The 13306-nt window shown below is 39.2% G+C and overlaps 1 protein-coding gene and 1 long non-coding RNA gene across 2 annotated transcripts; one reads left to right on the top strand and one right to left on the bottom strand.

Annotated features, from left to right (window-relative positions):
• Window positions 1-2901: 2901 nt before the first annotated feature.
• On the top strand, window positions 2902-11148 carry LOC122836250. The gene is made up of 3 exons (XR_006371431.1): window positions 2902-2988; window positions 10723-10853; window positions 11016-11148. It is a non-coding gene; the product is annotated as an uncharacterized LOC122836250 (long non-coding RNA).
• On the bottom strand, window positions 2982-12753 carry ano10b (anoctamin 10b). Its single transcript, XM_044126069.1, has 16 exons — window positions 12617-12753; window positions 12449-12529; window positions 11041-11309; window positions 10661-10834; window positions 9327-9464; window positions 7948-8064; window positions 7712-7828; window positions 6830-7168; window positions 6568-6750; window positions 6370-6425; window positions 6202-6276; window positions 5600-5764; window positions 5326-5517; window positions 5107-5244; window positions 4913-5029; window positions 2982-4833 (listed from the first exon to the last, which is right to left on the bottom strand). Exons 3-16 carry the CDS (start codon window positions 11300-11302, stop codon window positions 4810-4812), a joined length of 2097 nt encoding a protein of 698 aa, XP_043982004.1. The 5' UTR covers window positions 11303-11309; window positions 12449-12529; window positions 12617-12753; the 3' UTR covers window positions 2982-4809.
• Between the last annotated feature and the right edge of the window lie 553 nt (window positions 12754-13306).

Genomic DNA, 13306 nt, shown 5'->3' with positions numbered 1-13306 from the left:
AACCCGTCAAATAAAGTGTTGCCACTTATTTTTTCACACACCGCTTTACTGATTTTACTTTGTCCTTGTGTAATAAATATTGAGACAGTTTTAATCTATGTCTCAATGGGAGGCTTTTTTACTCTTGAGGTTAGATTTAAAACAATCTAGAAACCACGTCTGACATGAACCGCATCCTTTGTTATGGCCTGACCTGGGAAGCTGTAGATATTAAAAAGGTTTCTTGCTTTCTTGTGCCAGGATTGCTTTGTCCCTCCAGTTTTGGGTTCTCTGTAGAACAATATATTCGATAGAAGCGTTTGCTTTAATCTTCAGTGGAGATTAGACTTGGATGGGAAATATGTATTTTACACCCAAATACATGGGGAAAAAAACATGGAAAATGGCAGGATTTTTCTTCAAGATTAATTGGATTAACTAGAATGAATTATTTGGTGTGTGTTTGGTTTAAAACAAATCATTAAGGAAAACCAATTGCAGGGTTGGTTTGACTTCAAGATGGTGTGATTTATCGACTGTCCAGTGTTTCACTTTTCTGCTGCACATGTTGTCACTCCAGTTTCAAAGCTCTTAACATAAGCTCATATGATAAAGACTGTTATGATATGACACTGTATATTACACGCCTGAGACTCGGGGAGACATGTGATCTGCTGCTCTCTTATGTCCACAGTCTTATTAACTTAATAGCTTGTTCTGTATTAATAACAGGGATGCAGGTCTCCTGTACTTTGTGTTTTGAAAATATTTCCAGAACTTTTCTTTTCTTAAGGGTATGATTTTATAACAAGACAACGATATTAATTATCTGAACAGATGTGTGGGACTTTGCATGTTGCTACAGATATTTATCACAATATACCTCCAGGTGTCTTGGGTCTGACAGAGCAGCCATTGTTTTTGCTTAACTGTTAATAATAACCCACTGAATGATGAATTGCACACAGTATGAACACTGTAGCCGGTAGCTTTCTGCAAGCAGCATCTGGGGACTCGTGTAGATTCAGGCCATCACACAATGACTTTTTACTGTGTAGCTGAAGAGTCCCTTTGTGTAGTATTATTTTACCGTATAACCGCCCTGTTTGTGCTATATTTTTCCACTGTTACGAAGAGAAGCCGAATCTGCTCAACGAACAGCATCCAGTGACCGTCACTGACATGTGATTGTTCGCTCCCAGCCTAAAAGAAGAGCGCTCGTCACGTGAAGATCCTATTATGACTCACATCTCATCAGCCATGAAAGCTTCAAATCCGTGCAAACGAGGGATAAAATTATTTGTTCCTGTGTCCTGTCTCTCTTAATGTCTGCTGACCTGTATTTTAACCTGGATTGTGAACCTATTTTTCTCTATTTATTTATTAAAATGGATTAAAGCAACAGAATGGATGCATGAAGAGAGTTTTATTTCTAATGCACTCACCTGAAAATTTAGTTCTCAAAAAAACACTGGTTTTGTATCCGATTAAAAGCACTCTGCTGCATGATATTTCACATCCAGGACATTAAGGATTAATTCTATTGATGCTCTGTTTCTCCAGTGTATGACTTATCATACTTTAAATTCTAAAAAAAATTACACTATAATTACAATTTAAGAATTACATTTAAGAAACAGCCACACTCAAAAGAAAAAAAACCCCATTAAACATATATTTCAACTTCTAAGAACTATTTGAAACATTACAAGAATGGCTGATGAATAAACGTAAATAGAGAAATGAACAGAACAAAAACTTCAGCTAGACCTTTAAAAAGAATAGGGTTTAAATTACAATTAGTAACTTTAATTCTTTAAAGACACACACGTCACTATAAACACATTTTTAAGTGACTTTATTATTACAACCAGCAAACACTGTCAGCTCTTAACACCTGACCTGCCCAATCACTCAGATTGTCTTCATCTACACCCCCTCCCCCACCGCGCACCCAGTAAACACACGCACACATCCATATTGTGCGTTAAGTCTGCTAATCTACAGCTACAGCAGGTTGAAAGGATCTCACCTGACCTGCAACCACCAGGATTGCATGTTACAAGCTGGATCACCATCAAGGTCAGTGTGTGGCGACGCCTGGTGGCTAAAAAGACTACTAACACTTAAATACATTACCAGTCAAAATTGAACAGACACAAAAAAGTGACTTTCACTGTCGGTTTTAAAACTGCACTTTAAATATAGCAAATTAGACCCATCATCGGTGAACACGTATCAACGTGATAACAACATGCATTATTTGACTTTAAGTTAATGCAGTTGGGGCCATAGAACTGAAAAAATAAAATAAAATAATAATCCACAACCAAAAAACAAACAAACTAATAAAAAAATAAAACAAGATATTAAAAACAATACCACTGCACATCGTTGGTCTCTTCCCATAGCATTAATTTCCTATTGACACCTGAAACAGAATACAAATGTTTTCATAAATGATATTGAAGAAGACACTTAACCTTAATTGAAAATTGATAAGCAAAGAAGAAAATTGACTTTACTTTTTTAGTTTGTCTTTTCTTTTCTCAGCGTAGTAATGAAAGATAACTTAATGAAGCTGATAAATTATAGAAATGACTTTAAAGTCAAAATTCTGAGGGGAAAAAAGCCAGAATTTGGCCCTTTTTTCACTGAGCCCAATCCTCTTCCGTAGTTTTTCTGTAGTTCATGAAAACGGTGCAACAAACTTAAGCTAACATCAGTGTTGTGGCATCCGATACTTGATTCTATCGTTTACGTCAAGTAAACAACGGAGTATTTGAAAATGTAGCAAATTAAACTCTTATTCATTTATATTTTAGTATGATATAAGTGCAGCTAAAAAATAGCTAGCTGTTAGCCTGCCGCCGGGATAAGCTAGCTGTTAGCTAACATAAGCCAACATGGCGCCGGAAATTTGGCAAATTTGTAATTTCGTGTTTCGACTTTGGGAAGGAAGAATATTCACTCCTTAGAAGCGACAATAAAACCCAAGGACAATACTCTGTAAGTAAACCCTGTCATATATTAGCAGTAAGGGTTTTGTTCTGTGAGATGTGTGTTTGTGGCATTTTAGTTTTACAGCTGATAGCAAAGAAATTCTTTTCCCACTAGATATGAATTCAAGATAGTAGTGTTTTTTTCTAACAATAAGACTTAAAAACAACTAATGGGAATACAGTAAATTGCAGTACAAATTTAATCCTTTCCTACATCGCTTACGTATTTATTCTTAAAATAAATTAGTGTTCCAGTTTTGAAGTATTTTTGCCTTTATTTTCAGATGCTTCTCGGAAATTTCCATGTTGCTGTGCAATGTCTAAACCCTTAAACTTAATAGCTAGGTCTAAATAATCGAATAAAAACTAGCAATTGTTACAACCAAGGGTTTCAATTCAGTAGATATGAAGTTATTAAGCAGCAACTTAACAAATGCAAACATGTTTATTTTCAAAGCATGAATTCACCTTTTGGATTCATTTAGTAAAAATCACATAGAAATATTGTGGAATTTGTTTTAAATTTTTTCGTTTTCTGTGGTAAAATCAAACATGAAATAACTTAAACATCTTAAGATCTGAATAATAACCTGCAGAGAAACTTAGTTGCAGAGCATACCGATCATCTTCTCTTTGGCATTGCTTAACTTGCTGGCGAATACCGTACTTTTGATGGATAAAGTTAAGTAAAATATATTTTTTATCAATTTCAATAAATTGCTTAAAAATGTGGATAACTATTTTAAAATGCTTTTATTTATTTAACACATGTATCTGTCGTTTTATTCAAGTTATTGCACCTGTGTTTAAATAGAAAAGCAGCTACCAGCTAAATTTCCAGGAAAAATTACCTCCTAAAAGTCTGGAGAACTACAACCATACTTAAAACCCACTTAAGAGATTATTTGAAAGTCAGATTCTTGGATGTGCAATTTAGAGGTTGTATCTAGGCACAAAAAAGCAACTCTTCATGTCCGATGAGACCCAGAATAAAAATAATCCCTTAACCTACAAGTGGTGTTTGGACATTAAAATTAAGTGGTTTAGTGTGTGAGAAGTGGTATGAACAGTATTTAGCTGGGTCACTCAGATATTAGTACGGCAAAGTTACAATTTCAGGTGGTAGGTCTTGTTATTGTTACGTTTACGAAAGATGGAATGTTTGTGGTCATAATGTTTTGGAGCATGTATTGCATTGAGATGCACAAAGAGTTATTACAGCATAACTAGGGGAATCTCTGGTAACTTTATTATTATTATTATTATTATTATTATTATTATTATTATTATTATTATTATTATTATTATTATTAAATACCTGGGTAAGGACGATGTACATCAGATATTCCTAAAAGCAGCTTTAAAGTCAGCTCACTCTTTCCTTTTAATGATATTGTCCTCTTGCTATAAATCCTGGACACTAACTGCCTATTGCCACCAGGTGGCAGCAATGAGGCAGATGTTCTGCCTGTTTTTGGCACAATGAGTAACTTCAAATACTGTGTCCCTTTTTTAAATCTGAAGTGTATAATCTGTATCCTTAGTAAAGTCTCACAAGACTCCTATGCAGTGAATGCTGTCACGGCAATCCATTTGCTGCATTTATAAGGATTAAAACACTTTTAGCTGCTTTTGTTAATTGCATTTGCAGTATGCATAAAATGTCAAGTGTTTAAATAGCAAAAGCACAATGTGAATTAGTAAAGTCAACAAGAACACTTGGAGCAAAGTCACAGCTGTGGGTCGATACGGGACACTCTTGAGCTCTGTTGTCCTCTTTGGTTTTACCTCCAGAGGCATTGAGCACTACTTCAATCTTGAAACAAAATTAGGACTCTTGAACATTCAGCTTCTGGAAAATATAAACAAAATACTTCAGAAAGCTGAGAAATGAAGCAAGTATGTGACAAAGTCAGTTTAAAGTAGCTAACCTGCTGTCTGAGGGCTTGCATGGATGTGTATTCAATATGCTCCCTCTTTTTCCGGATCCAGTCAGGCTCATCTGGTATCAGCGCAGCGATGATCACCTTTGCTACTATCAGGACATGCTGCAAATACGCAGAGATGAAATTACACCAGTGGACATCAACGAAGGGATTATTTGGGATCCCACCGTCGCTCTTACCTCCACCATAACAGCCCCCATCAGAAGGTTGCTGCTGCTCATCCCGGCCTCCTGACTCATCTTCTGCAGGCGTGGAGACAGCAGCAGCAGCCAAGCGTTGGACACCACTGATACAAAACTCAAGACCTCAAAGGCAACCTAAAATGGAAGACTCTGATATAAGCAGAGGTCTACAAATTTGTTTTTTGGGTTTTAATATGGTTCTATACTGCCGCTGACCTTCCACACACCCATACTGGCCACAGGAGGACAAAAGGGCTTGCGGAAGAGTTTGCAAATTTTGTAAGCGTCCGATCTGATTTCTGTTAGGTTGTTGAGGAGCAGCAGGACAGCAGTCAAAGGAAACACGCAGGAGAAAAGACTCAAATACCCAAACTGCACCAGCAGCTCAATGTATTCTGCAAACAGTCCCTGTGGTTGAAAAAGCAGATTGGGAGGTTGCTTTTAATCAAAGCTTTGTTGTGAGACGTTTAATGTCATTCGGAGCACTCACCGGAAAAGTAGGTAGTGTGCCTTGGTTCCGAAATTTGTCCTCTTCTGGGTCGTCTTCGCTCTCTGACCTGTGGGGGGCGCTAATGAATCGGTCCACAAGGAAAGGTATGACCACCTCTGTCACCTGGTTCACCAGCTGAGAGATGATCAGCAATGAAGCTAAACGCTTTAAACAGATTGAAACAGTGTGTGAAAATCTGATTGCATATCTTGTAGTCACTCATGAATTAGCTTGTTTGTAATCAAAATCCTGCAACTTACAAAAAGTAAAAATCTTTTTAGAAAGTTAGGGATCATTAATTATATATTATTATATATTAATATATTTAATTTAGAGATTCTCTAAATTATATATATTTTTGATTTAAATTAAAAGAGGAAAGTGAAAGAAAAACAAATGGTAGATTGGTGTTGATCTACTGATTGCATACTGAGTAAGCCACTTCTTTCCTCCCAAAGAAAACAAAACTTTTATTGCGAAGAAGCAAAGTAGATTCATGTCCCCCATCCAAGCAAAAATTGGAATGTAAGTTTCTGTTGTCACTATGGGAAATATTTTCTTGGACACAGAACCTCTGGTGCTGGACTGAAGGTCTTTGTTACCTTTCGAAGCAGCGGCACATCCTGCTTGAAGAAGGCAATATGGAAGAGCACTGCAAAGTTATTGAAGAAGGTGAACTGAAAAGCAAAAGGAAAGAGTCATATTAGTGTTGACTGGTTGGAGCTAAAAATGGGCGAATATCCAGAAAGCAAACGAGAGAGAGAACCAACCACTAAGATTTTGCCTGTCAGATGGTTGTCGTAGGCAGACTGCTCTCTGTGATTCTCTAAGAAAAATATTACAGTTTGAGACTTTTAGACAAAATAAATTATAACACACTATCTCTAACACATCCCTTTTTCCTAAGTTGATAGATATTTGCATTAATACATTTCTTCTCCCTAATATGTTTTCGTCATGAGTCTCACCATATTCCGTCAGAGAATTGGCAACTGTCCTGTAAAGGTTGGCAAGCATATTTGTGTAAACAATATGGAGGACTGAGGGCACGTAGAGGAAAGTCTGAGATATCATGGAGTTCCAATCTTTGTGCAGCCACTGCACCCGGGCCTCTGCCCAGTAGAAACACATCATCCCCAGAACCACCAGTCCTGCAGGAGGAAATGTAATGTGTATATTAGACACCTGAGGCACTTTGACTCATGCTTTGGTTGTTGTTGGGTAACAAACCTAGGAACAGCCCCACCACCGGGACAGACACCAGTGCCATACGCAGGTCCCTCTTCCATTCGGGGAACAGTGGCTCCACACGACCCGTCACAGGGTTGACCCCGAGGTCACCGTGGAAACCTGGCCGTGGCTCTGCAAAGCGTTCTGCGAGGTTCAGTGTGCCCCAATGGTACGACAGTGAGGAACTGCGGCGTTTCCACATCTCTATGACAACTGTGGACCAGAGCATGCTGAACACGGCCTGAAGCATGTGACCGCTGATGAGAGGCTCTGGTTCATCCTGGGCTTCCTCCTGCTGAGACCCAGAGACTGACTGCAGCATTTCCCGCTGAACCTCTCCTGCAATGGGCAGGAACGTATTTATACATTATGTAAGTGGACATCCGGTGTTTGATTCTGCTAGATCCAAAACAAGACAATCATCATGATCCTGAGGAAAATGTTTAACTCTGGATATCTTATTACAGACTAGGCACCAGATATTCTTGTAATCTTATTAAGTGTCTTGATCAATAATTCTTTGACATCTATTTGTCCATCTATCAATTGATTCTTTGTTCTGCTGTTTGCAGGTTCCATATACATAGCCATGTCACATAGCCTGACAATTGAAAGTAAGGGAAAAAAAAGATATCTTAATTTGCATCTGGAGATGTATGGATTTTTTTTTTTTAAATTTGGAAGAAAAAATGTCTCTCTATATTATAAAATAAGCACAATTTTGATCGTTTACATTCATCACCTTATTAAATCATATCAAGTAGCTAAGGAAACTTAGATACTTGATGTAGCTAAGGAAATTTAGATACATCAAATCCATTCAGTGGAATCCATTTCACTAAATGAAGCCATAAAGCCATCAATAGAAGTCGTCAAACTTACTTGAGAAATATGCGATGAACAGGCCCAGTATTGCCGGTGGAAGGAGAGACCAGGTGTAGAAATCAAGGAAGCTGAAGTAGAAGGCCACAGAACTACCAAAATATTCATTAACTTTATCTGGGAAAATGGACAGAAGGCATGTATTGCATTAGTGTTACAGTTTTGTCAGCTAATCTAGTCATGTACTCCTTTGGAAGGCAGAAGATTGTTTTAAGTGTAAATTTCTATTGACATACCCAGTGGCTGAACCAGCTGATTCCCAGAGTACCAAGATTCACCAAGATCCTTTAGCTTGCCCGGGTTGTGGAGAGGAAATGTGTCTACAATGACACCAGCTTGTCCTAGTTTCTGCCCTGCAGTAGCACATAGTCCAGATGATCTGTGGTCATTTATAGGAAGGTCAGGGGAGGAAAAGTAATATCTGAGGGTGGTGCATGGCATCTGAGGATAGTGACGAGGTGTTGTAGGAGTAACAGGTTCTGTCAAAATGGTGGTGAGAATATGTTGTGGATGGACTGGTGGAAGTTGAAGTGGACTCTATTGTTTGCAGACAAAACTCTGATTGCTACTGAGAGAAGGAAGCAAGTGGAGGAGAGTCTGGAGAGGAGGAATCAATGTCAATAAGAAACAAGACAGAATCCATCAGATGAGAGGAATGTTGAAGCTGGAACAATTAAGAGTTATCCAGGCAGGATTAGTTTATGGCATCAGGCAGGCATGGAGTCAATGCCGGTTCTTCCAAGACTCACTCCAAATTCTTAAGCGTTCGACTAATATTTCAGGACAATTTCTCAACCAAAACTATGTTTTGGTGTTAATCTAGTGCTTGTTATAATAAACCAACAATTCAGCCACTCATCGATGCACAATCTCTAAGCTAAAGTTATCGGCTTATATTACACAATAGTTGCATGATAAATTTAGAAAAAAAACAAAGAGTAAGGGTAATAAAGATTTGTCATATCAGGTGCAGAGTCAAGGCTGGTTTTTCCAGGACATAGACCGCACCCTGCAAGGCCAAGAGCAGGAAAAAACAGCTCAAGACTGGTCTCGAGATTTTCATCCCTGCTACCTGGGGTCAAACATTGAAGGCAGTGCTTAATGCAGAAGAGAGGGGTATAAGATGCATACAGGAAGGAACATGATGGATCGATTGTAGCAAGATCTGCTATAACCAATTCTTGTTTTTTTTTTTAGATTGCGACATAGCAGAAGGTGTTAGTTTTTATTGAAATTGACAGGATTAGAAATGAGTAGACCAGATGTGAAACTCAGCTTGGATTCTTTAAGAAACCAGGCCTGATGGATGGTTTGAAGACAGGCAGGAGAAGGATTATGGTTTTATTGGATAAATGGTGTTTATTTGGGGGTTGTCTGGGAGGGGATAAGAGGAAGAACACAAGAGCATGCTATAAAGAAAGCAATTTTACACAAACAGGGTTGGGGTGTTAAGTTCTGGAGCACTAACAGGCTGTAGAACCAGCATTATTCATCTGAGGAGACTTAAATCCAAGCAAACACTGGTAGATTGTCTTTTGTGTTTGAGGAAATGATTCAGTAGCATGTGAGTGTCTTCTTTCTCTGTGTTGATATGAAACACAATGAGGCTACTCACAGATGTTGTCTCGCTTCTGCAGTGTGCGGCTGTCGGGCATGCCGGGTATCCTCAGGTCCTTCTGGGCCCGCAGACCGTCCAGCTCGTACTTTATGATGTACTGTCGCTCAGCCAACGTTAGAAACACCTCCATGTTGTCTGTTACACATGTTACACGTGTAACATTACTGACTGCACAAGTAAAGCCTGGTGGCCTGCCAGGGTCATAATGCACTGGGGGAAACCCTGCTTTGTATTTTACCCACTTTGTTTCTTATTTCTTTCTGTTTCCTTTTTCTGTCATTTATTCCCTTTATCCTTATTTACAATCTTCTCTTCTTTGTTCTTCTTTCCAGTTTATTTCCCAGACTTCACATAAAACCCTCTCTACTGTAGAAATATTTGCCACAAATTCATAATAAACTTCAGTTTTTTATATTTGGAAATGGAGATTAAGCAAATTGAATCCTGGAAAGTTGAGTTTGGAAACATCAAACTTATGTAGAACCATCAGATGAATACACTGGTTTTCTATGTCTGTAGCAGTGCTATTCTTAATGCTTTTAATGTTTACTGCCAGGTTTATTACCTCAGGTGAGTCACAAAACTTCATTGGGGGTAAGATAAAATAGATATACAAAACCTAGATGCAGTTACTGCTGCCATCTCCAAATGTGGACTAGTTGTCACAAGGTTGCGGCCTGATGATGTCTGCACATGCACAGAGATAATTGCTTGGCAGCAGCGTTATGGCTGCTGCTTCCTTAAATAATGACTCACTATGTTAAACATTGGATTCCAAGAATTGAAGTATTTTTCAGGAGGCAAAACTCTGCAAATTCTGTTTTAAATGGGCCAAAGACATAATTTGTCCTAATTACTTAGTCTGTTAAAAATAAAAACAACAAAAGTAACAGTTTTTCAGTTTCAAAGAAAGGTTTGGTACCAAAACAGTATAATTCCCAGAGAACTGTTAGCTGGCCTAACACTTGATGTTAGGCTTAACTTTGCTGAAACGTGCTGTTGAGGACCAGATCATTATCTGAATGCAATTCTTCCAATTAAATATGTAATAATAAACTGCAAATATAATTATTATCTTCTGGCAACAATAGAAGACCTAAGCAACGAATCAGTTAAATGTGACCCTCCATACTGACAACTGAAAACATTAGGGGTTCGTTTGTGTTGTGCTGCACAGTGGTCCCTTGGAGGGAAACAAACACATTTTTAAAGATTGCTATAAAAGTATGATGCATTTCCTTTCTTAATGAACACCATTACTTATTTCAGTCCTGATCTTAAATATAAGACACTCTACATGTTCCATCAGGATACATGTTTGTCTTATCTACCTGAATCTCTGAAGTTGTCTCTGTCGTTGTAAGCGAAGGCCTCCATTTCATTGTTGTTGTAGATCTTGCACAAGCCCAGCTCCTCCGTGGCTCGCAGTAACGTACAGCGTGGCGCAGACAACATGATGATGTTACCGGTGGCGTCCTCGCCTGGGTGAGCCAGTAACCCGGCACCTGAAGCGAGTGTTTCAAAGTAAGAACCCGGTGTTAACAGGTTTGTTTGACTTGTTTGCTAAATCCTGTGTGAAATCTGATGCAGACTAAATCCAGCCTGTTACTGGAACTGGAATTGATTTGCTGCAACACTGAGACGCTCATAAACATTTAATCTGCTGTATGTTCTCTTTGCTCCAAGGAGCCACTGGAAACTGAGATCTTACCTCCGTCCTTCTGAGGAGCGCCAATCAGTTTGATGAGCCAGCGTTTCGTCTCGGGGACGACCTTCGGTCCGAGCCTCACCCGAACCAGCGGCTCGACCCGCTCTGAGGCACAGCAGGGGCAGCTGACTTTGGTCCAGCCTGGTGTAAAGGAGGAGGCGCTCCGTTTGCTCGGCAGCCGCCCCCCCGCAGCCTCTCCACCCTGCTGCTGAGCGGGTTCACCTCGACCACCAGGCACACCTTCATCATCAGCTGCCGTACTCATGGTGAGACTGGAAGCAAACCACAACCAAAGTGAACATTTATGCCCCTATCATTATTATTCTCCAACAACACATCTGTGCAGCTACATCTCCACCAGTCTGTTTGGTCTTCATGTGCACAGATTTTTAGAAGTGGTAGCAAATTCAGACAAGTTAAACAAATACATTAGAATTTTTACCAGCATTTTATTTTATTTTTTCAATTTGGTGATTATCTTGACAAGAACTAATAAAACTTTGTAGTCACACAGATTAAAACTGAATGGTATTTTTACCACTTAGCTTTTTTTTGACTAGGGGAGAAATTTAAATTATACATAATTGTTTTAAAAAGTGGAAAGTCCACCCTGTTCTACGCTTAACCAATCCAGGTGAAGAAGAGGAAGCTTTAACACTTTCTATTTATATCCGCCGATTCCATAATTTCTTTTAAGGTCGAGGAATTTAAATTATTCATTTGAGTATGCATGTTAGTAAAACCAATACAAATCCTGATATACAGTAGCTGACATAACAGAAACACAGTGCAGCTTGTTATGTTGATATGTTAGATGACAGGACAGACCTAAGGCCACAATACATTTTGTATCGTTTTCTGGTTTAAAAACAACAGAAAGTTGCTCAAAAAGCAATTTTACTGCAACAGCAAAAATTTCAAGTTGTCATTACTGGGTTATTACCAGTCTGCAACCATTAATAGGTGTATTTAAACCAGTTTTGTCCTCCACATTGTTTAAAGGTTTTACCAGCCTCTGATAAAAACATCTGAGAGACATCAATAAGAATTTAGGCTGCAGCAATAACATATTTGTATAGTCATGTAACAGTCCTAATTTTTATTTGCATCATCTGCTCTTTCATAGATACAAGGGAAGCCATATAGATTTGCATGTGACCCTGAGCCAACTTTACATTTGCTGGTATGTCAGTTGTGGTTGCAGACATCAAATGTGGATCTGCCTTCCAGTGAAACTCCGGATCCAGGAAAAAACCCGTGTTGTGACTGCGCCGTAACTTTAAGACCCACAGCGTGAAGTGAAAGTGGTGAAACACTTCCTGCTGCCACTGAAGTGCTCCTGAACGGATTCTGTTGACACTCAGGAAGGCATTTAGGGATGAGAAAGAGGTTGAGTCAGGAAATACTATACCTAGTAGGGCGCTAATGATGATGATGATGATGGGGTGGTTCTGCTCTCCAGTCCTTCGTCAGGCCCTCCGTAAACTCCTGTCTGAATGCACATAAACAGAAAGCGGCATGAGGACAGCACCCTCTGAGTAGAAACCAGAGAGAAGTCCGTCTGCAGACTCTGACCCACCTCCAGACAGCACTTCCTCTTAACTTTCTCTCAGTGTGGTGTTGATGTATGCGGGTTTGTTGGACAGGAATGCGGAGGAACTTCTCTGGCTCTGCAGGGTGTGGACGGTTGTTTGGTTTGGTTTCAGACTCCTCCCTCCTGCCTGCTGCCGGTTTTACAGTTGCAGTAGTAGCTCAGGGTCCTACTGCCCCACAGCTGGCACTCGCTGAAATGACATCTGCAATGAGTAGGTTTTTGAAATTATTAAAAACAAATTCAAAATATAAAAAAAATCCCTAAGATGTTTATGAAATGAAGCATAGTCGGTCCACAACCTCTGGTGGCAGGCAGCCCCTGTTTTCTATCTTTTTAAGAGCAAATCAAAAAAGTTGTAATTTTTTCTGTAACATTATATGTTGTGTGTTTAGGGGGTTTGTCCAGTTGAGTCTCTAACCAGGAGGAGGTTGATGCACCCCTCCTGCACCCCATGACATCAGATACACCAGCAGCACCGTGCTGCCACCTAGTGATGCTCCAATGGTTCCTGAGGCTTTGGAGCAACACACCAAGTTAAGTGAAGCTCTGTGGAGTCAGAGATGAATGGGAGCATCTAAAGCAACGAAAATACCAGCTTTAACTAAAGAGAATGGTGATGATGTTAATAATAAATCCTTGCAGTAATTTTAAATGAGGAAGAAAGTATTACATAAA

Source organism: Gambusia affinis, linkage group LG08, assembly GCF_019740435.1.
Source record: "Gambusia affinis linkage group LG08, SWU_Gaff_1.0, whole genome shotgun sequence".
NCBI classification, from domain to species: Eukaryota; Metazoa; Chordata; class Actinopteri; order Cyprinodontiformes; family Poeciliidae; genus Gambusia; species Gambusia affinis.
This window is presented reverse-complemented; position numbering and strand designations above follow the sequence as displayed.

Excerpts from the sequence above, each read along its gene's own strand:
- ano10b (XM_044126069.1), bottom strand. The coding sequence starts at position 11,302 with ATGAGTACGGCAGCTGATGATGAAGGTGTGCCTGGTGGTCGAGGTGAA. Across the intron at positions 7,169-7,711 it reads GTTCATCGCATATTTCTCAA|GAGAGGTTCAGCGGGAAATG; the intron begins GTAAGTTTGACG and ends TGCCCATTGCAG. Across the intron at positions 4,834-4,912 it reads TGCAAGCCCTCAGACAGCAG|AAGCTGAATGTTCAAGAGTC; the intron begins GTTAGCTACTTT and ends TATATTTTCCAG.